The following is a 26265-nucleotide window of genomic DNA, read 5'->3' as shown; positions in this document are numbered from 1 at the left end:
CTCCTCCTCCTCTCAGGCCTGGGCTGGCTTCGCCTCACAGGTAGTTGTCTTCGTGGTCCTCCTCAATGTCCTCCTCTTCCTCTTCGTCACGCGCCAAGGCTTCGATGTCGTGGGTGATGTCCGTGATCATGCGGTTGAAGGACTCCGAATCGGAGCGGAGGGACCAGCTGTCGTAGCTGCGCACGGCCGAGGCGGAGGTGTTGCTCATGCTGCGTTTGATGCGCCCAAAGCTGTCTGTCAGGATGCCCCCTTCCCGGATCCCGATGTTCTCCAGGAAGCTCTCGAAGTAGCCAATGTCCTGATCAGGAATGAACGGCCGCATGCCTGGGACGAAGGACAGAGAAGAGCGTGAGCCAGGTAGGAGACGGTCTGGTGGCGGGAATTCTGCAATTTCCCAAGGGAGCAGAAAAAGAGCACAGAACGGGCACTGGGTGTAGAGTTCAAGGGCCCGAGAACCCCAGCTGCACTGAATGCAAGTTACTAGATCTCATAGTTGCAAAGACAGTTGCGTCTGAGCTGCATTAACTGAAGGTATCAGGGATGGAATCTGGGGGTATTATACATGCCAACCATGTGTTCCCCCAACTGGGCGAGGGGGGTTTAATTCAGAGGGGCCAGGCATGCATTGCACGCAGAAGATCCCAATTTCAATCCCTGGCATAGAATCATAGAATAGCAGAGTTGGAAGGGACCTACAAGGCCATCGAGTCCAACCCCCTGCTCAATGCAGGAATCCACCCTAAAGCATCCCTGACAGGTGATTGTCCAGCTGCCTCTTGAAGGCCTCTAGTGTGGGAGAGCCCACCACCTCCCTAGGGAACTGATTCCATTGTCGTACTGCTCTAACAGTCAGGAAGTTTTTCCTGATGTCCAGCTGGAATCTGGCTTCCTTTAACTTGAGCCCGTTATTCCGTGTCCTGCACTCTGGGAGGATCGAGAAGAGATCCTGGCCCTCCTCTGTGGGACAACCTTTCAAGTCTTTGAATAGTGCTATCATGTCTTCCCTCAATCTTCTCTTCTCCAGGCTAAACATGCCCAGTTGTGTCAGTGTCTCTTCATAGGGCTTTGTTTCCAGACCCCTGATCATCCTGGTTGCCCTCCTCTGGACACGCTCCAGCTTGTCTGCGTCACCAGTTAGAAAATTAAATGGGGACCAGGTAGCAGGTTATGGAAAGGCCCTTTCTCTGCGTCGAGAGATCATAGAGAGTCAGTAGATTTGACTAGACCAGCAGCCTGGGAATCATGGGAGTTGCAGTCTAACACATTAGATTTATTTATTTATTTATTTATTACGTTTTGTATACCGCCCCATAGCTGAAGCTTTCTGGGCGGTTTACAACAGTTAAAATCAATGAACGTTAAAAACAGATATACAAAATTTAAAACCACCAAAAGTATAAAAAACAAACAATATCCATTTAAAACAACTATTCTCGGGTCAGTTAAAAACTCAGCTGTTAAATGCCTGGGAGAAGAGAAAAGTCTTGACCTGGCGCCAAAAAGGTAACAATGTTATGCGCCAGGTGAGCCTCGTTGGGGAGATCATTCCATAATTGAGGGGGCCACCACTGAAAAGGCCCTCTCCCTTGTTGCCATCCTCCGAGCTTCCCTCGGAGTAGGCACTCGGAGGAGGACCTTAGATTAGGTTGGGAAAAACATGGCTAGATGGACAGATATTCTGACTTGATCTGAGGAAATTCCTTGGGTCTCTTACGCTCCCTTGGGAGTGATTTCTTCAACTCATTTCCCCCCAAGGAGGGATTTTTCATTTACCCAGCAGAAGAAACTTCCGCTTTTCTCCGTAGAGGTGGAGCAGGCCTGCACAGTATCCTTCCACGGCCAGCCCCATGCGGTATTCCCGGAGCAATAATGCAAACTGTTGGATCTCCTGCGGGGTTAGTTTGTTTCTCAGCTGTAAGGCAAAAAACAAACAAATCCACAGGGTAGTTAGAAAGAAGGAGGGAGAGCATTCCAGGGTCAAGTGTGCCCTTTGACATCAACATTTAATTTTGATTTAATTTTGATTAAAGTTACAGGAAGCCAGATTCCGGCTGGACATCAGGAAAAACTTCCTGACTGTTAGAGCAGTACCACAATGGAACCAGTGACCTAGGGAGGTGGTGGGCTCTCCCACACTAGAGGCCTTCAAGAGGCAGCTGGACAACCATCTGTCAGGGATGCTTTAAAGTGGATTCCTGCACTGAGCAGGGGGTTGGACTCGATGGCCTTGTAGGCCTCTTCCCACTCTACTATTCTATGATTCTATGATAGTAAGATTGGTTTGGGGAATCTACGTTTAGGGTGGACACATTATAGTTTAAGCATATTATGGCAAATTGAGTGGGGGGAAACACCATCTACACTGGGGATGAGACCCCTGCTGCCCCCGCTGCGGCGCCATTTTTTAAAAAATGCCCCCAAAACGGCACTTCCCTGCTGAATTTAGTGGTAAAACGCTACAGAGGCTTAAAACTGAGGAATTAAAAAACAAGCTAAATTTGATACATGTAAGCCTCCATACTGCGAACCTTTTAATGTTGTTGGGTGGCTGTTGTTGTTTTGCCACTGCTGTGCCACCAGATTTTGGTGGTTCAGTAGCAGGAGGGGTGCGGCCTGCGGGCTGGTCTGGAGGGTGGGAGGGAGAAGGTCTTGGATCTCCTGAAGTCGTCCCGTCCCTCCCCCGCAATACACTTTCAAGAGAAAAAAGAAAGTAGAAACTGATGGGTTCTTTGCAGGACGACTAGAAGGAGATGGGAAGAGTGCTTGATTTTGGAGAAGCGCTTGCAACATAGCTAATTTTGCATGGAAAATCCTTCCCTCCCACGTAAGAACATCAGAAGTGCCCTGATGCTGGATCAGACCAAGGGTCCGTCTAGTCCAGCACTCTGTTCACACAGTGGCCAACCAGCCATTGGCCAGGGTTGAACAAGCAGGACATGGTGCCACAGCACCCTCCCACCCATGTTCCCCAGCAACTTGTGCGCACAGGCTTACTGCCTCGGATATTGGAGATAGCACATAACCACCAGTCCCGGTTCCTTGTTTTGTGCATTAACTCCTTTTTGCAATGGCCAAAGAGTAGAAACCAGAACTATCTGGTGCAGCTTGTGCTGGGCAGAACCACTTCTGACTGCATGTGTGTTTGTGTGTGTACTATATTTGAATGTTCTCTGTCTTAAACAAAACGCTCTGTGTACAAATTCTCTGAACTTCAGCATGCGAGAGAGAAAAGGTTCTACTCTAGTCTTCTGCCAGCCGTACCAGTTTTCTATGTACAGGTAATTTTCCTTGTTTGTTTTTAATAGGGGAGAGCGTCCAAATATGCAATTCCCCCAACTTCAGTCTTAAATAGTGCTGTCCATCAAAGGCTTCATCACCTGATACCGTGTTTCTTCGACTGTAAGACGCCATCAATTGTAAGACGCACACTATTTCAGTACCACCAACAGAAAAAAAAAACCCTAAGACACACCCGCGATTCGAAGACGCACCCCGTTTTTAGAGATGTTTATATGGGGGGAAAAGTGCGTCTTAGAATCGAAGAAATCGGGTCGTTCTGGTTGTGTGTTCTGTGCCAGCCCTGGCACACTGCAAACATTCCATGTGTCCAAGCAACATAGGTGTGCGCACAGGGTGTGCTGGGTGTGCCCAAGCATCACCTAATGTCTCCAGGATCACCTCTGCTTTCCTGTGAACTTCCCCCACTCCAATCAGAGTCTTTAAGGAGGATGGGAAAGCGGTGTCTGGAGGCCCCAGAAATTGCACTTTCCCGTCCACCACTTTTCCAATCAGGGCCTTAAATGCCCCGATTGGAGCAGTGGGAGGTGGTGGTAAGAAAGGACCCTTTTCCTTTCTCCACTCCAATTGGGGCCTTTAAGGCCATTCGCGTGATGGGGGAGAATCATAGAATCATAGCAGAGTTGGAAGGGGCCTATAAGGCCATCAAGTCCAACCCCACGCTCATTGCAGGAATCCACCTTAAAACATACCTGACAGATGGTCAGGTATGCTTTAAGAATTACACACTTGCCAGGCAAGGATAACCAGCAGGCTTAGGTAAGCACGTGGCCTCATCACATGCTGCCACTTGCCAACAGGATGTGCTTTCTGCTTCAAGGGATGCCAGAGGGTGGTCATTCTTGGGCAAGGGGGCTCTGCCCCACATGGCCATTTATTTATTTATTTATTTATTTATTTATTGTGTTTCTATACCGCCCAATAGTCGGAGCTCTCTGGGCAGATCACAAAGATTAAAAACATTCAAAGTATAAAACAACAGTATAAAAACCATACTATAAAATACAATATAAAAGCAGCAGCAATGCAAAATTACAAATTTAAAACACTGAGTTAAAATTTATTTATAGACCGTTAAAATGCTGGGAGAATAAAAAGGTCTTCACCTGGCGTCTAAAGGCATATAATGTAGGTGCCAAGCGAACCTCCTTAGGGAGCTCATTCCACAGCCGGGTTGCCACAGCAGAGAAGGCCCTGCTTCTGGTAGCCACCTGCCTCACTTTCTTTGGCAGGGGCTCGCGGAGAAGGACCCCTGAGGATGACCTTAGGGTCCGGGCAGGTACATACGGGAGGAGGCGTTCCTTCAGATAACCTGGCCCCAAGCCATTTAGGGCTTTAAATGTTAATACCAGCACTTTGAATCGGGCCCGGACCTGGACTGGCAGCCAAGGAAGTTGGAAAAGGACTGGCGTGATGTGGTCTCATCGGCTAGTGGCTGTTAGTAACCGTGCTGCCCTGTTTTGTACCAGTTGAAGTTTCCGGACCGTTTTCAAAGGCAGCCCCACGTATAACGCATTGCAGTAATCTAAACGAGAGGTTATCAGAGCATGGATAACTGTAGGTAGGCTATCTCTGTCCAGATAAGGGCGCAGTTGGTATATCAGCCTAAGCTGATAAAAGGTGCTCTTTGCCACTGAGTTCACCTGTGCCTCAAGTGACAGTTCTGGATCCGAGAGCACCCCCAAACTATGGACCCGATCCTTTAGAGAGAGTGCAACTCCATCCAGGACAGGGCAACATACTGAAGGGCAGGTCCAATTCCACCGCATGGGCAAACTGTTCAGGAGCTGCAGAATGGGGATAATAAGGCTGGGCTACCTCTTAGTTGTAACAGGTACTAATTTTGTGGATGTGAAGAACTTTGAACTCTCGAAATGCAGCACAGAGCTACGATGTCATTCTATGATCCTGGTCCAGGAGCGAGATGCCTAAAGCAAAGACACATCCCTCCCGCCCCGGCCCCCATGCAAACCCAACTCGCCGTGACCATGTAGTCTTGCAGTTGCTCCCGGCCGGTGCTGCTTTGGTCGCTTCCGCTGTACGCCGTTGCGAGGCTGTGATGCGATCGGTGAAAGGAAGGGGAGGAAGAACCGCTGCCGTAGGCTTCAAAGGTTTCGTGGGAGCCGTCACTGCAAGAAGAAGGGAGGCAGTTCAGAGACTCTTCCAAGCTCATGCTAACAAGGAACCCAGTGCGCGTCTGTGCGGTGTAGTGGTTAGAGCGTTGGACAAGCTTTTGGGGGGATGCTTGTAATTAAACAGTGTTAGAATGCCTTCTTCAACAATGTGTATAAATGCACTAATAAAGTAAGCTGATTTGAACTTTTTCTAAACTGGCACTAGCCTGCGTTTCTTCCCTCTAATACTAAATGCTGTATTACCGCACTTTCTTTGTATAAGGCAACTCTGCTGTAAAATCACACTTCTCATCGAAGAACCTGCTGAAACGGGTCAAATGTTCATGTAGGCCAGCTACCTCTTCCCCACAGTGGCCAACCAGATGCCTTTCTGGGATGACCCCAAGCAGGACATAAGGTCAGGAGCCCTCTCCTTTTGGTGTTCCCCAGCAAGTGCTGTTTCAGAGGTAAGCGGTATCTCTAAATCCTGGAGGTAGTATGTAGCCATCATGACAAGTAACCTTTGATAGCCTTACCTTCCAGCAACTACCGTCATGCCTATTTAAAGCCATTTCTAAGCACGTTTGTTAGAATGTTCCTAGAACTGAAAAATCAGATTTGTTGTTAAAAGACTCAACTGGTCCAAAGACATAGCTACTAGTGGGCAGGTTACATTTTGAGGGGAGGCGGTTGCAAGGTGTCCAGGTCTGCCCCCCATCAGAGAAATATTATTCAATTTATAGCATGGGGTTTAGTGCCAGCGGTCCCCAACCTTTTTGGCACCAGGGGCCGGTTTCGTGGAAGACAATTTTTCCAACGGACCGGGGTGGGTGGGTTGAGGGGATGGTTTTGGGAAGCCCCCCCTGCCCTGCCCCCCACTCCAGCATCCTGGCTTTGCTTCAGCTGGGCAGGCGAGATGGCGCCCCGCACCCAGGTACGCTGGGGTGGGGGGGTGGGGGGATGAAAGCAGTTCACCTGCGCGGCCCGGTTCCTAACAGGCCACGTACCGGTACCAGTCTGTGGCCCAGGGGATTCGGGACCCATTGATCAGTTAAATCTGCATATGTTTGCATATGAATCAAGGCAAAATCTCAGGAGGAAAATACACCCCATACTTCCCTTTGCTTTTAGATTTGTATGCGTATATTGTGGCAGGCAGCCTTAGGGTGACCATATGGAAAGGAGGACAGGGCTCCTGTATCTTTAACAGTTGCATAGAAACAGGAATTTCAGCAGGTGTCATTTGTATATATGGAGAACCTGGTGAAATTCCCTCTTTATCACAACGGTTAAAGGTGCAGCAGCTATACTAGAGTGACCAGATTTAAAAGAGGGCAGGGCACCTGCAGCTTTAACTGCTGTGATGAAGAGGGAACTTCACCAGGTTCTCCATATATACAAATGACACCTGCTGAAATTCCATTTTCTATGCAACTGTTAAAGATACAGGAGCCCGGTCCTCCTTTTCATAGGGTCACCCTATTTGAAGAGAAGGCCTCTTCTAAATGGTGCCTGGGGCCGTCTTCCCTGCTGTACGGCAAATGCTTTTTAAACAACGGGATTAGATGGAGGGAGAAGAAGCAATGCAAACAAACGGGTTGTCTCCACCGCAGGATTGTGGGGACTGGAGTTCTGTGACGGGGGGGGGGGGGCTGAGGTCACTACTGGCGCTTCCTTGCAGAGTTGCCAGGGTACTTTTGGAGGAGAGGCTCTGAGCATGAAAAGCCACATTTGTCACCAGTCAGAAGACAGCCTTGCAGCCAGGAAGACTCACAAGGAGCTGCAGCAGCTGAAATCTGCATCGTATCCGTAAGTCCCATCAGTCCGACAGCTCTCACCTGGGAACAAACAAGGCAAAGGGGTGGGGGACATTAGAGGGCAGGGAAAAGCTGGGTCACTCCATCGCGCCCCCTCAAGCCCCTCTCCGTCCCCCGTAAATCTCCCCCTTTGGTTTGCAATCACCGCCTGGCCAGTGATCAATCTATTTTGGTCTTTTCCCCTCGCCACCCACAACACGTGTTCAATTTTTAGTGTGGACTCAATGCTAGGGAGTGGTGACCAGAATGAGCAGGCAATTAATTAGCATCTTCAACGGTTATCTTCCCCTTTTTACAGAAGACAGCTGGATAGATCTACACTACAACTGTATAGAGCGGTTTTATACTCTTGGCTTCTCCCAAAGAATCTTGGGAATTGTAGATGTTTCCCAATGTTCCTTAGCTGTGGTGTAATGGCAAAGGTTTAAGTGTGCGCACATTTCATAGAATCATAGAATAGTAGAATTGGAAGGGGCCTATGAGGCCATCAAGTCCAACCCCTGCTCAGTGCAGGAATCCTCCTTAAAGCATCCCTGACAGATGGTTGCCCAGCTGCCTCTTGAAGGTCTCTAGTGTGGGAGAGCCCACAACCTTCCTAGGGAACTCGTTCCATTGTCGTACTGCTCTAACAGTCAGGAAGTTTTTCCTGATGTCCAGCCAGAATCTGGCTTCCCATAACTTGTGCCCTTTATTCCGTGTCCTGCCCTTTGGGATGATCGAGAAGAGATCCTGGCCCTCCGCTATGTGACAACCTTCCAAGTCCTTGAAGAGGACTATCATATCTCCCCTCAGCCTTCTCTTCTCAAGGCTAAACATGCTCCATTCTTTCAGTCTCTCCTCATGGGGCTTTGTTTCCAGACCCAGTGGCCTGCATTTGAGAGTCGTAAGATGGCATCCTCTGTGGCAGTTAACCCCTCCCCCCGCAATTTAGCTATTTCATAGAATCATAGAATAGCAGAGTTGGAAGGGGCCTGCAAGGCCATCGAGTCCAACTCCCTGCTCAATGCCATCTAAAGCATCCCTGACAGATGGTTGTCTAGCTGCCTCTTGAAGGCCTCTAGTGTGGGAGAACCCACTACCTCCCTAGGTCATTGGTTCCATTGTTGTATTGCTCTAACAGTCAGTTCAGGCTCCAGACCCACTCCTCCCCGAGGGACTCCCAAAAATGCAGGCAGCTGTGTTGATCCATATGAGCAGACCACCCATTTGCATCTCCACCAGGAGCAGGGCTTTTTTAAGCCTAATGGGTCTTAATTGTGCTTTCAAGGCTAAGCCACCTTAAAATATTGTGGATTACAACAGGGAGCAATAGACTGTGGCTGTGAAAATTCATTTCCCACAACTACTGCGAGGATTGCAGCTCAGCTCCATGGCCTGGTGAGCTCTGGCTCTACTACACCACTGTAGCTTAGAGAGGGAATGGGCCACGAACCCAGTTTAAGTCAGTAGTGCAGTTAGTGCTTCATCTCAAGCAACGCTCCCTATTATCCCAGCAGAACATCCAATGATCCAGCAACAAAAGTACTTAACATGGTAATAGTCCAACTCCATCACCCCCAAATCGGTCCATCATAGAATAATAGAATAGTACATTTAGAAAGGGCATCTAAGGCCATCAAGTCCAACCCCCTGCTCAATGCAGGAATCCACCCCATGGCGTCCCCGACAGATGGTTGTCCAGCTGCCTCTTGAAGGCCTCTAGTGTGGAGAGCCCACAACCTCCCTAGGTCACTGGTTCCATTGTCGTACTGCTCTAACAGTTAGGAAGTTTTTCCTGGTGTCCAGGTGGAATCTTGCTTCCTGTCACTTGAGCCCATGATTCAGTGTTCATCAGCGTTCTTTACATACCCCAGCAGTGTACAGCTCCCAGAAAATACTTGAAAGGTTGTCACACAGAAGAGGGCCAAGATCTCTTCTCGATCCTCCCAGGGTGCAGGACACGGAATAACAGCCTCAAGTTACAGGAAGCCAGATTCCGGCTGAACATCAGGAAAAACTTGCTGACTGTTAGAGCAGTACAACAATGGAATCAGTTACCTAGGGAGGTTGTGGGCGCTCCCACACTAGAGGCTTTCAAGAGGCAGCTGGACAACCCTCTCTAAGGGATGATTTAGGGTGGATTCCTGCATTGAGCAGGGGGTTGAACTCGATGGCCTTGTAGGCCCCTTCCAACTCTGCTATTCTTTGATTCTATGAAAACCACCAAACCTGGTCGATTAAGGGTGGTTCATACCTAATGGTTTTCCTCCCTGGGAATAGTTGGAAATGATTCTGGTAGACGAGATGAAGAAAGGGGAAACATGACAACTGCGAAGTTAGAGTGAAAAATTGACTTGATTTGGCAGGAGAGATCTGAAGGAGGCAGCGAGCAGCCGGCTTGTCACAGATCTTCCATGCAAATGTATGCTTGGGTCTTCCCGTTCTGGCATGACATCTGCACCATGTACCCTGCCACAATGATCACGCCAACGCCCTAGCGCGGAACAAAAACGTTGCAATGGAATTGGCAAACAAATACTTGGTGTGTGAGGGAGCGTTGTGACACTACGGCTCAAAAGGCCAGTGCTATTTTAGTTGTAACGAGATTCAGGGCACAGTGGTACTGCTGTACTCATTTGGGACATGGCACCTAGCTCTGGGCTCAACCGTTGGGCCACCGATAGTCACTGCAGGCCATTCTGGGGCAAAGGCACTCAGTACAAAGCCGCTTCATAGAATCATAGAATCATAGAATAGCAGAGTTGGAAGGGGCCTACAAGGCCATCGAGTCCAACCCCCTGCTCAATGCAGGAATCCACCCTAAAGCATCCCTGACAGATGGTTGTCCAGCTGCCTCTTGAAGGCCTCTAGTGTGGGAGAGCCCACAACCTCCCTAGGTAACTAATTCCATTGTCGTACTGCTCTAACAGTCAGGAAGTTTTTCCTGATGTCCAGCTGGAATCTTGTTTCCTTTAACTTCAGCCCGTTATTCCGTGTCCTGCACTCTGGGAGGATCGAGAAGAGATCCTGGCCCTCCTCTGTGTGACAACCTTTTAAGTATTTGAAGAGTGCTATCATGTCTCCCCTCCATCTTCTCTTCTCCAGGCTAAACATGCCCAGTTCTTTCAGTCTTTCAGTTCTTTCGTACGTTCCTTTGTACTCACTCCGGCTGGATAGCCAAGGACGCTTTGGGGTGGACGTGTAGTGATAGCCGGCCCGATCCACACACTCAATGGTTTGGTCCCCGTATATTATCTGGAAAACCTGGCAGATCAGAGCACACGATTCCTCGGCTGTGTCCTGCCCCCAGGAAGAAAGAACAGTCATGCTGGAGCAGGCTGACAGGGACATGCAGTGCAACAGAAAGCGTGTTTACTCAGACGTAAATCCCATGCAAGCCAATGGGACTTCCTGCCATGCTGGGATGCTTAAGGTTGCAGCCTTAGAGGCATGAATGTACTTGAAGCCAGTGGCTGAGATGTCAGTGAATCCGCTCTGGGTTTCAGTCAAACCAGTCAGAACTCGCTCCTTGCTTCAAACTTTGGTTTGTTTCTTTAGAGTTGTGTTTGGTTCTGACTGAAACCTGGAGCGGATTCACGACCCCACTGACATCGGAGTCACCAGCCTGCACGGCTTGAAAAACCTTTCCCCATTTTTCTTTTCTGGTGTCTCTCCCCAAAATGGAAAAGAATGGGACAGTTTGCATGAATCCTTTCACGGATTTTTCTCACTGTGAAAAATATCTCCGCAATTAATTAAAACAAATATCCTTGCTCCAGCTGCCTTTCAGTTCTTCTTAAAACTCTCAGCTAATGTAAGCATTTGAATGCAACCTGCTATTAAAAAAAGGGATAGAATTCGAAGGAAAGGAAAGGAACCTCTCGTGCAAGCACTGAGTCATTGCTGACTCTTGGAGGGACGCCAGCTTTCGCTGACGTTTTCTTGGCAGGCCTTATAGCGGGGTGGTTTGCCGTTGCCTTCCCCGGCCATTTTTACCTTTCCCCCAGACCCCGAACTCAGGCTGTGGGGAGAGTTTCAGCTGCAGAAACTGCTGCTTTACCGCTCTGCGCCACACGAGGCTCATAGAATTCGAATTGCCCCCTCGAATATTAAGTAGCCCTTCCCACCCAATTAATAGGACGGAATGGAGGAGCGCAGTTCATTTTGTACAAGTTTGCTGCTGTATGCAAAGAGACCTTCCGGAGACGCCAATTCTTCCCGAGATTAATTGGTTGTGGAAAGGTTTGAATTGTCTTTTCAAAGTAGGAAAAGCACAGAATTATTGCTGGGTGGAGAATTCATCACCCTGGGAGTAAAACGCTCTCCCAGAACATCTACGAACGATGAGTTCTATCCTAAATTTTAAAAAGCGTTTGAAAACTTATCTTATTTTCCTAGCTTTTGGAATCCTAGCCTGATTTATTGTTCACAATGCTCCGATGATTCCCTTATTTGGTCTCTGTGTAACCCCTTCCCCCCCCTCATGTGTTTTAATGTGATTTTAGATTGTAAGCCTCTGGCAGGATATTGTTGCTGTACTGCACCAAGTACATTGTTGGGGCTGTATAAATAATAATAATAAAAAAGAAGACGTGAACAAAGTTTCTAGTCCCTGTGGACTAGAATTGAACATCTGATAATGATCCAGCAACAAAGTGTTTAACATGGTAACAGTCCAACCCAACCCCTGGCCGATGGCTGGTTGGCCACTGTGTGAACAGAGTGCTGGACTAGATGGACCCTTGGTCTGATCCAGCATCAGGGCACTTCTGTTGTTCTTACAAGAGGAAGTGAAATCTTGAGGTGAGACTCTGGCCCTTTCTACACCTAAGGGTTATCCCAGGAAGATGGAGGAATCGTCCCTGCCTGCTCACAGGATCCCCTGTGTGGCATTTGGATTAGGGTGACCATATGAAAAGGAGGACAGGGCTCCTGTATCTTTAACAGTTATATTGAAAAGGAAATTTAGGCAGGTGTCATTTGTATATATGGGGAACCTGGTGAAATTCCCTCTTCATCACAACAGTTAAAGCTGCAGGTGCCCTGCCCTCTTTTAAATCTGGTCACTCTAGTATAGCTCCTGCAGCTTTCACTGTGGTGATGAAGAGGGAATTTCACCAGGTTCCCCATATATACAAATGACACCTGCTGAAACTTCCTTTTCTATGCAACTGTTAAAGATACAGCAGCCCTGTCCTCCTTTTCATAGGGTCACCCTATGGTTGGGGCTAAATTACGGCAGAGATAAAATACTAAAAACAACAACAACCCAACAACCTATTTTAGCTTGAAGCTCTTACTGCTGGTAACTAAGGACTTGGGAGAGGCATTTCAATCTTTCAGAATGGGGTGGGGGTAGGATGACCATATGAAAAGGAGGACAGGGCTCTTGTATCTTTAACTGTAATGTAGAAAAGGGAATTTCAGCAGGTGTCAATTGAAGAGGGTGAACTTCCCTCTTCACCACAACACTTAAAGCTACACTAGCTATAGTAGAGTGGCCAGATACAAAATTGGGCAGGGCTTCTGCAGCTTTAACTGTTGTGATGAAGAGAGAATTTCACCTTCTTCAATTGACTCCTGCTGCAATTCCCTTTTCTACATTCCTGTTAAAGATACAGGAGCCCTGTCCTCCTTTTCATAGGGTCACCCTAGATTATGGGACATCCTTACTACATACCACCATAATGGGCAAGATTCACTAGATGTCCCCAGTCCCTGCACAGCTCACTCTCCAAGTGGTGTTAACTGTTGATGGACACTTCAAGAACCCTCCCCCTTTCCCTTCTTAGTGTACTTTATCTTTCAACTGGTCTTGGACTGGATGGTCCTTCAAACAGAGGATCCCTTCAAACAGAGGACGTTCCAATGTAAAGTAGTACACCGTAGGGTGACCCTATGGAAAAGAGTTCAAGGCTCCTGTATCTTTAACAGTTGTATTAGGGTGTCCCTATGAAAAGGAGGACAGGGCTCCTGTATCTTTAACTGTAATGTAGAAAAGGGAATTTCAGCAGAGGTCAATTGAAGAGGGTGAACTTCCCTCTTCATCACAACACTTAAAGCTACACTAGCTATAGTAGAGTGGCCAGATACAAAAGAAGGCAGGGCTTCTGCAGCTTTAACTGTTGTGATGAAGAGAGAATTTCACCTTCTTCAATTGACACCTGCTGCAATTCCCTTTTCTACATTACTGTTAAAGACACAGGAGCCCTGTCCTCCCTTTCATAGGGTCGTCCTAGTGGGGGGAAACATGCAAAAGCTGGGAAATAACCCAATGATTGGCAGTCAGGGTTAGGGGTGTGGCCAGGAAAAAGGAGGGTGTGGCCATCTGGTGAAACACTAGAGGATCAGACTGGGATTCCAGGAGGGCTGTGAAAGTAGTACACAGTGCGGATACTGCGATTGCAAAATGTTATTGGGAGTCTCCTCTCTTGTTTTCAAAGGGGGGGGGGGGAAGGCAGTCACTTACTCTGTTAGCCACAGCCAGGATGATGAGGTTGCAGTAGGCTTCAGGGCAGGGCTCCTTGGGGTCCAGGGGGTTGTTTCCCATGTGCCGGCGCTCCCAGCTGCCACAAGTCTTGCCTCTCTCCCAGCTGCCGCTGTAGGTCTGTCGGCGTTCCCAGCTGCCCCCCGCCTTGTTGGCCTGGCGACACTCCCAGCTGCCTCCGGCTTTGCCCACACCAGCCCGACGCTCCCAGCTGCCGCTGTAGGTCTGCCTGCGCTCCCAGCTCCCGAAGGGCCGGCTGCCCCCGGCCGGCTGCCGCTTCTCCCAGCTGCCCGTGCCCTGCTTCCGCTCCAGGCTGCCCCCACCGCTGCCGCTCGGCCGCCCCTCCTGCCCGGCGCTCCGGGCCATCTTCCAGTCCAAGCTGCAGATGGTATGACGCCGCTCCATGGTGCCTCCCAGCTGCCGCGCCTCCATCGGCCTCTTCTCAGCCGGTCCTCCTGGGAACTTCTTCTCCTGCATGATTCCTGGATAGATGTCCAAGCTGCCCCCCGCAGGGACCGGGTCAACACCTAAGCCTGGAAATTAAAAAAAAGAAAAAGAAAAAAAAGGTGGAGACAGGCCTGTGTCTAGGCAGCCTGAATGGAAGGAAGGAAATACTGCTGTCATAGAATCATAGAATAGTAGAGTTGGAAGGGGCCTACAAGGCCACCGAGTCCAACCACCTGCTCAGTGCAGGAATCCACCCTAAAGCATCCCTGACATATGGCTGTCCAGCTGCCTCTTGAAGGCCTCTAGGGTGGGAGAGCCCACAACCTCCCTAGGTAACTGGTTCCATTGTTGTACTGCTCTAACAGTCAGGATGTTTTTCCTGATGTCCACCTGGAATCTGGCTTCCTTTAACTTGAGACCGTTATTCCATGTCCTGCACTCTGGGAGAATCGAGAAGAGATCCTGGCCCTCCTCTGTGTGACAACCTTTTAAGTATTTGAAGAGTGCTATCATGTCTCCCCTCCATCTTCTCTTCTCCAGGCTAAACATGCCCAGTTCTTTCAGTCTCTTTTCATAAGGCTTTGTTTCCAGACCCCTGATCATCCTGGTTGCCCTCCTCTGAACACGCTCCAGCTGAACACTGCTGTATCTCTGCCCTCCCTCCAAAGAGCTCTGGGTAAGTAAACAATGATTTCCACCCTCCTCTAACCTCACAACATCCTTGCGAGGGAGGTTAGGGCAATGGCCCTATTGGCTGGGAATTGGTCTTGATTAATTGGGCAGCCAGAGGTAGCCCAGGACATTTTGTGGCTTGGTGTGAAGGCGCAAATCAGCCATGGGTCATGCTGGCTGGGAATTATGGGAGTTGCAGTCCATCTCATTTCATAGAATCATAGAATAGCAGAGTTGGAAGGGGCCTACAAGGCCATCGAGTCCAACCCCCTGCTCAATGCAGGAATCCACCCACATTTGGTGGGCACCAGGTTGGGGAAGGCTCAGCACCTTTTGCTCCGTGCTGCAGTGGCAGCTCACCAGCAGAGGGAGCCTTTGGTCCACTCTCGGCCACACTGTGCACCTGCCAATGGCCCATCCCACCACCAGGGTCCTCTGGCAAGAGTCCCCTGGCCTTGCTCCCCTTCTTCCCTATTGCAGCCTACTTGTTCACCTGTCTCTCGCTCTGGCCCAGAGAAAGAGAAGCAGCAGATGCCGCTGGCTCCCTGCCTGCAGCAATGAGGAGAAAAAGGATGAGGAGCAAGAGGAGCTGGTGACAATGGCAGAGAGAAGGTAGATCTCCTGAGGGTATAACCTGTCTTGCCCATTGGGCCCCCCAAAAACTTGGAGCTGGTATTCTTCTCCATGGTGATGGAGCAAGCATCATTAGTGCAGCTGGCTAAAAAGGAGGTACTGCAATTACTGACTTCGTAATTGCTGGATAAGATGTGGGACCATGGAATCATAGAATCCTAGAATAGCAGAGTTGGAAGGGGCCTACAAGGCCATCGAGTCCAACCCCCTGCTCAAAGCAGGAATCCACCCTAAAGCATCCTCGACAGGTGGTTGTCCAGCTGCCTCTTGAAGGCCTCTAGTGTGGGAGAGCCCACAACCTCCCTAGGGAACTGGTTCCATTGTCGTACTGCTCCAACAGTCAGGAAGTTTTTCCTGATGTCCAGCTGGAATCTGGCTTCCTTTAACTTGAGCCTGTTATTCCGTGTCCTGTACTCTGTTCTTACTCTTGGAATCATAGAATAGTAGAATTGGAAGGGGCCTAAAAGGCCATCGAGTCCAACCCCCTGTTCAATGCAGGGATCTACCTTAAAGCATCCCTGACAGAGGGCTGTCCAGCTGCCTCTTGAAGGCCTCTAGGGCCAATGGAATTTCACCTGGCCCTCAGGATCTGGTGTGGCTTCCCTGTCTGATTAATTCCCTTTTAGCGGGCTGATCATGTTGCTTTTAGCCCATGTGTTCCTTGCCTTGTTATTATTATTATTATTTATTTATATAGCACCATCAATGTACATGGTGCTGTACAGAGTAAAACAGTAAAACAGCCTTGCCTCGCCTTTGCCAGCCACCGTATCCGGTGATAACCTCTCCCTTGTCTGACACTGACACGGCTGTGTCTCCAGACCACCCAGTCATCACCTGACAAAGCTATGGCCCAAACTCTCAACACTTTCATATTCCGTTATTTTTGACTGGTTGCAGCATACACACTATTAAAAAAGTGGGTTTTTTTTAAGCCTAGCCCTCTAGGTAAGATAACCTTTTAGTGTTTAATTAAGGCAGCTAGCTGATTATTCTTTCCACCCACTTTCATTTGCTTTCAAAGTATCAGTTTGAGTGCGTGCTTATTTGCATAATAAGGTGCTCCTGCTAACTCTGCAATTGAAATGAAAGACGCGCTGTTTGGAACAGGTTCTGATGTAATAGGAGCTGTGCAGACAAGTAAACTCTGCTCACACATTCTGGGGGGCGGCTCAGAGCATGTGGACTTGGGGAAAATGAGAGGGAGAGCAGAAGGAACATCTAACAGTGAACTGCAAGAAGTATGGATTAAAATCAGACAGGATAACCTGAAGACACTGCCTTTTAAAAACCATTTTAAAAGGCTCATTAAAAAAGATGATGCAACCTTTTCTGAATGCAAAGAGAATGGGGGCAAACTCTGAAGAGAGTGTATTTTTTTGGGAGGGGGGGGGGGCTGGGAGCAATCACAGGAGAAAGCCCCTTTCCACATGCCTGACAAGTGGGTCTCTGCCAGCAAGGGTGTCTAGGGTAACCATATAGAAATGAGGACAGGGCTGCTGTATCTTTTAACAGCTATATAGAAAAGGGAATTTCAGCAGGTGTCATGCAGCACCTGGTGAAATCACCTCTTCATCACAACAGTGCAAGCTGCAGGAGCTATTCTAGAGTGACCAGATACAAAAGAGGGCAGGGCTCCTGCAGCTTTAACTGTTGAGATGAAGAGGGAATTTCACCAGGTGCTGCATGCATACAAATGACACCTGCTGAATTTCCCTTTTCTATACAGCTGTTAAAAGATACGGGAGCCCTATCCTCCTTTTCATATGGTCACCCTAAGGGTGTCTTCAAAAGGGCCTCCTGCTGATCCTAATAACCGAACAGGTTCATACTGAGATAAGCATTCCTCTCAACAGCCATGCCCTAAGAACTTTAAAGGCTAACACCAACACCTTGAGCCTGGAAAACAATTGGCAGCCATACAAATCTTTCAGGATCAGGGTGATGTGATCACAAGTCCATGCAGCAGTCAGCAGCCTAGCTGCTGCATTTTGTACCAACTGAAGCTTCCGTACACTCTTCAAGGGTAGCCCCAAATAAAGCACACAGTGCTAATCTAACCAGTGGAGGCCGGTGGCTCTGATGTCAGTGGGTGTGTGAATCCACTCTGAGTTTCAGTCAGGACCCGAAAGGAGCTATCCAAGGTGCTGAACCCTATCTGCAAAATGGCTTCAATGCCTTGAAGAGCTCCTTTGGAGTCCTGACTGAAACCCAGAGTGTATTTACAACCCCACTGACATCTGAGACACCAGCCTCCACTGAGTCTTCACGGTGATATAACCAACACCTAGATAACTGCCTGGAGGCCCAGTGTGCCCAGAGGCTCGTCCCGGGTGGAGCTGAGATTCTCAGCCAAATGGATCCACACCTGTCTTGAGCACCAGGAGGTGCAAAGCATCATCCCGCAGGTAGGAAGCCGCAGCAATCTCATGTGTCGGGATCCTCAGGATGAGCTCCTCGTTGTCCCTCCAGGTCAGAAGCAGGCAGCGCGCTGAAAGGCTCAAGATGCTGTCCTGATCGGGGGTCGTCTTCAGAGGAAGCTCCTTCAGCTGCTACAGGAAAGCCAGAGCAAAGGAAGTGTCTGTTGAACAGCGCCAGATCTGATTTCAGCTCCCCGGAAAAGGCTGCGAGGGCAACACACCTCCCTTCTCAAAGACAGCTCCATCGCGCGCACACACACCCACACCCACACACACCCACACCCACACCCACACATCCTGATCTCAGCCCTTGGGACATGGCCCAATCCAGAAGCCACGAGCAGAAAAACAGATCTGCTGCAGAAAAGCACGATCAGGACAAATGGCCCAGATAACCCAAGCAAGTGAGCCAAGCCACAGAGTCTAATCGCAATTAATTTATGGGATTTCCTGCCAAGAAGTGGTGATGGCTCTGCGCATAAATGGCTTGTAAAGGGGGCTGTTGACATTCATGGGGGGAGGGGGAGGGAGGGAGCTTTTCCTAAAACCAGAGCGCAACGGCACACCCTGCCTGACGTTTACAGAGAGGGAAGGAGGAAGTTGAGGCGCCTGGTTCCTTCTGATCACCTGATTCTCTGCCTAGAAGGTTGTATCCTAGGGCGACCCTATTTGGGTAATCAAAAAAGAGGATACCCAGTGGGGCTGGGGGGAAGCGTACTTTCCAGAGGCCCCAGAAAGCATGCTTTCATCTCCTCTGCTCCCATCGGGGTCTTTTCTATAATGTCCGGTATTGACATGGTTTCCCCTTTAAGGTCCCGAATGGAACATGATGTGCGTTTGGAAAGAACGTCATCCCCCTGTGCTACGCTAGGGCCTTAAAGGGGAAAGGGTGTCATTCCTGGACATTATAGAAAATTACAGAAAATCCCCCTGGACACCCAGGGTAGAACAAAAAACCAGACAAATCCGGGGAAATCCTGATGGTTGGTCACCCTAAAATGTGTCTGGAGATTTCTGCTATCAGGTCTCTGACCAGCAGGCCTAATGGTGCTGCGAACAAATCACTGGAGCCCGTCTCCCTGGGCTCCTTTCCTCATCCGAATGGAGGAAAGGATAACAAGAACTATGAACACAACAACAAAAGTACCAACCCTGCTTCCTGGGGCTCTTTTGCTCATCTAACTGGCAAAATTCATTGCAAGCACATTGCTCTTAACTGAACAACCCCAAAGTGTATTGAAGAACATTGTCCAGTTGTTACCCTCGCAGTATCCAGTAGCTGCAAGAGCTCATCGCGGCTGGAGGGATTCAAGGAAGTGGTCACCCAGGTCAGGTGACCTAAAAACTGGAGAGGAAGAGAAAATGAGAGAAGATAAAGACAGAAGAGGGCTGGGTGGGCATTACAAAGCAACGTTCTGCATTAAAAAGAAGAGAAATTGGTTGTCAAGACAGACTGTGAAGATCCAGAACACATACTTAGTTTTGCTTCACTTTCTGTTCCTTTCATAAACAAGCTGTTAAGAAATCTGTTAAAAAAAATTGGCTTCGAGTGGAGGCAGGGGCAATTTTCATTACAGGTTTTCTCCAGGACTTTGTTTTTTGGAAAATAAATTTATTTGTATTTATTTATTCCAATATTTGTATGCCACTTTTTCAGGAAAGCTCACAATATATTAAAACCACAGCATTCATCACATATAATCAATGTCTATAAAAACACAATGGGTCTGTTCAGATGGCACGCTAAGCCATGGTTTGGCCGCTAAACCTTCTGCTACAAATGGCTACTGAGCATGCGTAAACGGTGGTTATGTAGCCACCATGGTTAGGAGTGGTTCACACGACACTCTAAGTTATGGTTCACTTCACACCACACGCTAAGCCATAATGTTCAGCTCAAAATGCTTAACCACCTTGGCTTATCGTGTTGTCCGAACAGGGTTAATACATAATCCTGTGCACAGAAAAAGGGCCGCCAACGAGCCTCTTAATGTGATACTCGCAACAACAACAACAACCCTGTAAGGAAGGTTGGTGCTATCATGCCCATTGTGATGATGGAGGCTTGCCAAAAGCCCCCTGGTGAATTAATGGCAGAGATGGGATTCGAGATCCTTTTAGCTCACAGCGGACTCTATCCAAGCCGCTAAATTCATCTCTGCATTTAACAACAGTCAAATTGTAGAGTGACCAGGTACAAAAGAGGGCAGGGCTCCTGCAGCTTTAAGTGTTGTGATACAGAAGAAATTTCACCAGGTGCTGCGTGCCTACAAATGACACTGGCTGAAATTCCCTTTTCAATACAACTGTTAATGATACAGGAGCCCTGTCCTCCTTTTCATAGGGTCACTCTACCCACTATGTCAGGAGTGTTGAACTCTTTCAGCCCAAAGGCCAAATGCTGTTGGGTGGTGGTGGCAGTGTGGAGGGTTGCATCCCAGGGCTGGGGCCAAAATACCAAAACCACCTGCATATTTTAGTTTAAAGTTCTTACTGCCAGTAACTCAGCCTTAGGAGAAACGTTTCAGGATGGAGAAAAACTGCACAAATGCTGGACAGCCACTGGAGGAGGGAACGGGATGGGGCCAGATGACGAGCCCCTGGGCAGGCCACATTTGCCCCGTGGGCCTGGCTTCACCAACCCGGTTCTCCGTGAACTCCCCACTGCCGCAGGGGCCTTCACCCGGGACTCTTGGCCCCCGCTCACCTTCACTTCCTTTTCGACATAGTCGTGCAGTAGGATCTGTGGGTCGATGAGATAGTCCGGTGGGTACAGCGGGACCGAGTGCAGTGGGCGCCGGTACACTGTGCTTTTGAGGGCCTGCCGCCGGGCTGCCTTCGGGAAGACCAGCCTCTTGATGGGAGACACGAACCCCTGGGAAAGGGGGGACGGGGAGAGGAAGCCAGTCAAGTGACGGAGCCCTCCGGCAGCGGAAGGGTTATCCGTTGCTGAAACGTTGACAGATGCCCTCGTTGCAAAAAAGAGAAAGAAAAGAAAAACGAAATGGCTCTGTACAGACTGTGAGGCATGCAGATGGTGGCGCCCGCTGTCTGCCAAAAAGCCAAATCAAGTTCTGTTTCAAGAAAATAAAAGCCCTGCGGCCTAAATTAAACGCAATTTGCATGTCATTGTTATTTTGCATTATTTATTTCTGCTTCTCCTACAGCCAGTTGGAAAGGAAGGAGCAGCTTTGCAGGACTTGGGAACCGAACCTCTGTCAGCCGGCCTCCGCCCCTCCCCGCTGAGGTGGTATCCAGGATCCAGTGATCTTCGTCTAGAAAGACTCCAGGCCCTCATAAGAACATAAGAACCTAAGAAGGGCCCTGATGCTGGATCAGACCAAGGGTCCACCTAGCCCAGCACTCTGTTCACACAGGGGCCAACCAGCCATCAGCCAGGGATGAACAAGCCAGACATGGTGCAACAGCACCCTCCCACCCATGTTCCCCAGCAACTAGTGCACACAGGCTTACTGCCTCGAATACTGGAGGTAGCACACAACCATCAGGGCTAGCAGCTATCAATGGCTACTAGCCCTGATGGTTGTGTGCAATTCCTTTGCCTCCAGGAATTTATCCAACCCCCTTTTAAAGCCATCTAGATTGGTGGCCATCACTACATCTTGTAGTAGTGAGTTCCACAATTTAACTCTGCGCTGTGTGAAGAAGTACTTCCTTTTATTTGTCCTAAAACTCCCACCAGTCAGCTTCATGGGATGACCCCGGGTTCTAGTATTTTGAGAGAGGAAGAAAAATGTCTCCCTATCTACATTCTCCATGCCATATCTAATTTTGTACACCTCTATCATGTCTCCCCATCCCCAGCCTTCCCTGACCTGGCACCTTCCAGATGACTGGACTACAATGTCCACCATCCCCAGCTAGCATGGTCATGATGGGAACTGCAGTCCAACACATCCGGAGGGCACTAGGCCAGGAGAGCCCCTTCCTTTCGGCTGGAGGAGTTTCACCTTCTCCAAGCCCAGAGGGATATCATTCCAAAAACTGGAGAAAGAGAGAGAGAGAGAGAGGGAGAGGGAGAGGGAGAGGGAGAGGGAGAGAGAGAGAGAGAGAGAGAGAACTCCCCTCTGCTCTCTGGAGATCTTCTCCTGTCATTGAAGGAAACATCAGCTGGTCATGCCAGGAGCCATCAGCTTCACAAAGGATGGCCTGTCTGCAGCCCTTAGCACCTGCATTGCTCAGCACTCCAGACAGAATCTATTTTCCAATTAACATCGAGTTCGGGAAGGATCTTCCTTTCGACCGGGGTGGGATCTGTCACTGTCTTGTTCTCTTTTAAAAGTCGTGTTATCTGGTCCATTAGGGGTTTGTCGCGCTCTCTGATGCCATTCATTAAACCGCTGCTACAGCCGCACGGCGTTAAAAACAAGTATATCTATTTTCACCCACCAGATACAGGGCGATATCTCTATCCCTGTTTCTGTCTCTCTCTCTCTCTCTCTCTCTCGGCCGAGGAAATCTCAGCTCTGGGCAGGACATGGTGACACAGAGGTGGTCTCTTATTGTGAAGCAAGGTGTGGTGGTCACCTTGAGCAGGGCCGGTGCCAGATTATTTTGCGCCCTAGACAGGTGAGCTGCTTTCACCCAACCACACCCACCCCAGCGTACCTGGGCGCAGGGTGCCATGTTGCCTGCCCAGCCGAAGCAAAGCCAGGACGCTGGGGTGGGGGGGCGGCTTCAGAAAGGCGCACCCAGCCGGAAGCCACTCTGGGAGAGCGACTTCCGGGCACGCTATTGCGAAGCCAGGATGCTGGAGTGGGGGTGGGGGGGCATAGCTTCGCTTCGGCTGGGTGGGCGCCCAGCCGAAGCAAAGCCAGGATGCTGGAGCAGGGGGACGGGTTGCTTCGGAACGGCGTACCCGGAAGCCGCCCTCTCAGAGCGCTGTGGGAGAGTGGCTTCCGGGTGCGACGTTTGGCGCCCCCTTACCTTGGCGCTCTAGGCGGCCGCCTAAGTGGCCTCTATGGTAGCGCCAGCCCTGACCTTGAGAAGTGCTTGCAGGTGCCCTTGAAGGGAAAATGACTAGCAGTTCTCATGCACAAGACCCACTGATAGTGCAAACTGGTGTTTCCGATGTCAATGGGACAGTGAATCCGCTCCGGGTTTCAATCAGAACCGCTGGTTCTGATTGAAACCCGGAGCGGATTCACCGTCCCATTGACATCAGAAACACCAGCCTCCTCTGCCCACTGAGATGGGCTCTTGGGCACCTTCGGTTCATTTCTCTGGAGCTTGAGCAGGGGAACTTTTTGGTGGATCGTGCCCCTTGCTAACGAGAGAGTGGCGATAACCTGCCTGAGGCCCCCAAATGTCTTAGGTTTGTCTTGTGGGTGGCAGCCAACGGAGCCAATTTAACACGTTGATCTCAGGACTGGCTGGTGGTGATTCAGCCAGGAGCCCAGGCTGACAGCTGGCCATCGCCGGAGGCAGCGGGAGGGGGCCGTTGTGTCTCCAGAGGCTTCGGATGGTGCTGGATCTGTGACAGGGTGGAGAACGGCCACCCAGGCCCATCTGCTCAGAATGGGGGCTGCGAGAGAGACGTTGCCTCCCAGAGCTCAGCCAAGGACTGCAGGCACATTTTCTTGTCTTAAGCTGAGCTACAGCCGAGTCACACGACCTGTCAGATCAGTGCCAAGTATCGGTGCCAGGAGCCGGTTAGCCTCAGCTCGGGGAGACCTCTGAACATGTGCAGAGAGCATTTCATTGATTCCAGTCCTCCCCCCCCCCAAAGGCACGCCGCCAGGAGTGAATGACGAAATGCTTACAGAATGAGACTCTCGGAGCCTGAATGGACCATTAACTTCTCGTCTCCCTCCTCTGGCTGTACCGGATAACACCACCACACGCCATGAATATTAATGCTGGAGCAGGGGCTTTGTACTCCCAAGACAAGCAGGAGCCTAGTAGATATTGTGGATTTTTGGTCCACACCCTCTCATCTTATCCTCGGCAATAAACCCGCTTGATGCATTCTAATAGGGCAGGACATGTTGCATGGCTTATTATTTATTTAGTACAAAATCCTCATAGAATCATAGAATAGCAGAGTTGGAAGGGGCCTACAAGGCCATCGAGTCCAACCCCCTGCTCAATGCAGGAATCCACCCTAAAGCATCCTTGACAGATGATTGTCCAGCTGCCTCTGGAAGGCCTCTAGTGTGGGAGATCCCACAACCTCCCTAGGTAACTGATTCCATTGTCATACTGCTCTAACAGTCAGGAAGTTTTTCCTGATGTCCAGCTGGAATCTGGCTTCCTTTAACTTGAGCCCGTTACTCCGTGTCCCGCACTCAGGGAGGATCGAGAAGAGATCCTGGCCCTCCTCTGTGTGACAACCTTTCAAGTATTTGAAGAGTGCTCTCATGTCTCCCCTAGATCTTCTCTTCTCCAGGCTAAACATGCCCAGTTCTTTCAGTCTCTCTTCATAGGGCTTTTGTTTCCAGACCCCTGATCATCCTGGTTGCCCTCCTCTGAACACGCTCCAGCTTGTCTGCGTCCTTCTTGAATCGTGGAGCCCAGAACTGGACGCAATACTCTAGATGAGGCCTAACCAGGGCCGAATAGAGAGGAACCAGGACCTCACGTGATTTGGAAGCTCTACTTCTATTAATGCAGCCCAAAATAGCATTTGCCTTTCTTGCAGCCATATCGCACTGTTGGCATATTCAGCTTGCAATCTACAACAATTCCAAGATCCTTCTCGTTTGTAGTATTGCTGAGCCAAGTATCCCCCATCTTGTAACTGTGCCTTTGGTTTCTATTTCCTAAATGTAGAACTTGGCATTTATCCCTATTATATTTCACCCTGTTGTTCATCTTGTGTATGTTTAGACAGAAAAAAGTCACAGCTGGCTGGGAAACTCTGCAAAGTGTATGATTCCACCCTCCACCCCGCGTCTAAACAAGCATACGATTGCGCCCTTAATCAATTTGTAGCCCGCTTGACTATACACGAAAAGACGTCTTGAAGCAGTTTGCAACAAAAATGTTTAAAATACAAAAGAGCGAAAATGTTTTAAAAAAGAATATAAAATGTCTCAGTTAAACACATTAAAAAAAAACTCAGTTAAAAAATTTAAACTTAAAGAACTAAAAATCAACAAATTGGGCAGCACCCTCATTGAGGAAAGCTCTGAGTGTTTAAGGTAGACCTAAAAAATTTGGCACCTTTGGCTTGTTGCTGCTGTTATAGGACAAAATTCCCAGTGTTGGAGTCTGCCAGAAGTTTTGGATTTCAAGTCCCAGAAAACAATGGTCAGGAATTGTGGGCGTTGTAGCCCAACATATCTGGAGTGCAACAGGTTGGGAAAGGCTGCTGTAGGGTAGGGTGACCCTATGGAAAGTCCTGTATCTTTAACAGTGGCCAGGATCTCTTTTCAATCCTCCCAGAGTGCAGGACACGGAATAACGGGCTCAAGTTACAGGAAGCCAGATTTCAGCTGGACATCAGGAAAAACTTCCTGACTGTTAGAGCAGTACGACAATGGAACTAGTGACCTAGGGAGGTCATGGGCTCTCCCACACTAGAGGCCTTCAAGAGGCAGCTGGACAACCATCTGTCAGGGATGCTTTAGGGTGGATTCCTGCATTGAGCAGGGGGTTGGACTCGATGGCCTTGTAGGCCCCTTCCAACTCTGCTATTCTATGATTCTATGAAAAGGGGATTCCAGCAGGTGTCATTTGTATGCATGCAGCACCCGGTGAAATTCCCTCTTCACCACAACTGTTAAAGCTGCAGGAGCCCTGCCTTCTTTTGTATCTGGTCACTCTAGGGAGGGCTCCTGCAGCTTTAACTATTGTGATGAAGAGGGAATTTCACCGGGTGCTGCATGCATACAAAGGACAGCTGCTGAAATTCCCTTTTCTGTGCAACTGTTAAAGAGATAGGAGCCATGTCCTCCTTTCCATAGGGTCACCCTACAGAGAGGGTCTCTGTGCACCCTAGGGCATGCCTATTTCCTAGCTCTTCCCACTTTTCACAGGCCACACCCTTCCTTGGGTGAAGTTCTCTGGGCCTCGGAGATGGCTTGAGCAGAGTTTGCATAGCAGGAGGCCCATGCTGCAGTCTGTGTCTTCTTCTACACGCCTTAATCCAGCCGCCCGAACACATCTGGAGGGTCCCTGGTTGGAGAGGCTGGATCAATGGAATCAAGGGTCTGTCTTACGCCAACATGCCCAAGGCAGCGTTTCCCATTGAGCCACAGGGCATGGGGGGAAACGGATGCTGCACACATGAGGTGCACAATGTGTGCACACAACCGCACACACCACACGCAGCACCCCGAAGCACAGGAATGCTCCCCCACACGCCGCGTTTGGTCCCTCGCCATGCGTACCTTTTTCCCTTTCTTCGCTTCATGCTCCATGTCCCGTCCTCGCTC

At 49.5% G+C, this 26265-nt stretch overlaps 1 protein-coding gene across 1 annotated transcript; it reads right to left on the bottom strand.

The window, feature by feature from the left end:
* On the bottom strand, positions 1 to 26265 carry CCM2L (CCM2 like scaffold protein). Its single transcript, XM_063147469.1, has 10 exons — positions 26221 to 26265; positions 20574 to 20741; positions 19128 to 19211; positions 17815 to 17998; positions 13677 to 14227; positions 10372 to 10507; positions 7186 to 7249; positions 5279 to 5426; positions 1774 to 1912; positions 1 to 324 (listed from the first exon to the last, which is right to left on the bottom strand). The coding sequence occupies exons 1-10, from the start codon at positions 26248 to 26250 to the stop codon at positions 35 to 37; spliced, it is 1794 nt and encodes a 597-aa protein (XP_063003539.1). The 5' UTR covers positions 26251 to 26265; the 3' UTR covers positions 1 to 34.

The sequence above is a fragment of the Elgaria multicarinata genome, chromosome 1 (genome assembly GCF_023053635.1).
Source record: "Elgaria multicarinata webbii isolate HBS135686 ecotype San Diego chromosome 1, rElgMul1.1.pri, whole genome shotgun sequence".
NCBI classification, from domain to species: domain Eukaryota; kingdom Metazoa; phylum Chordata; class Lepidosauria; order Squamata; family Anguidae; genus Elgaria; species Elgaria multicarinata.
This window is presented reverse-complemented; position numbering and strand designations above follow the sequence as displayed.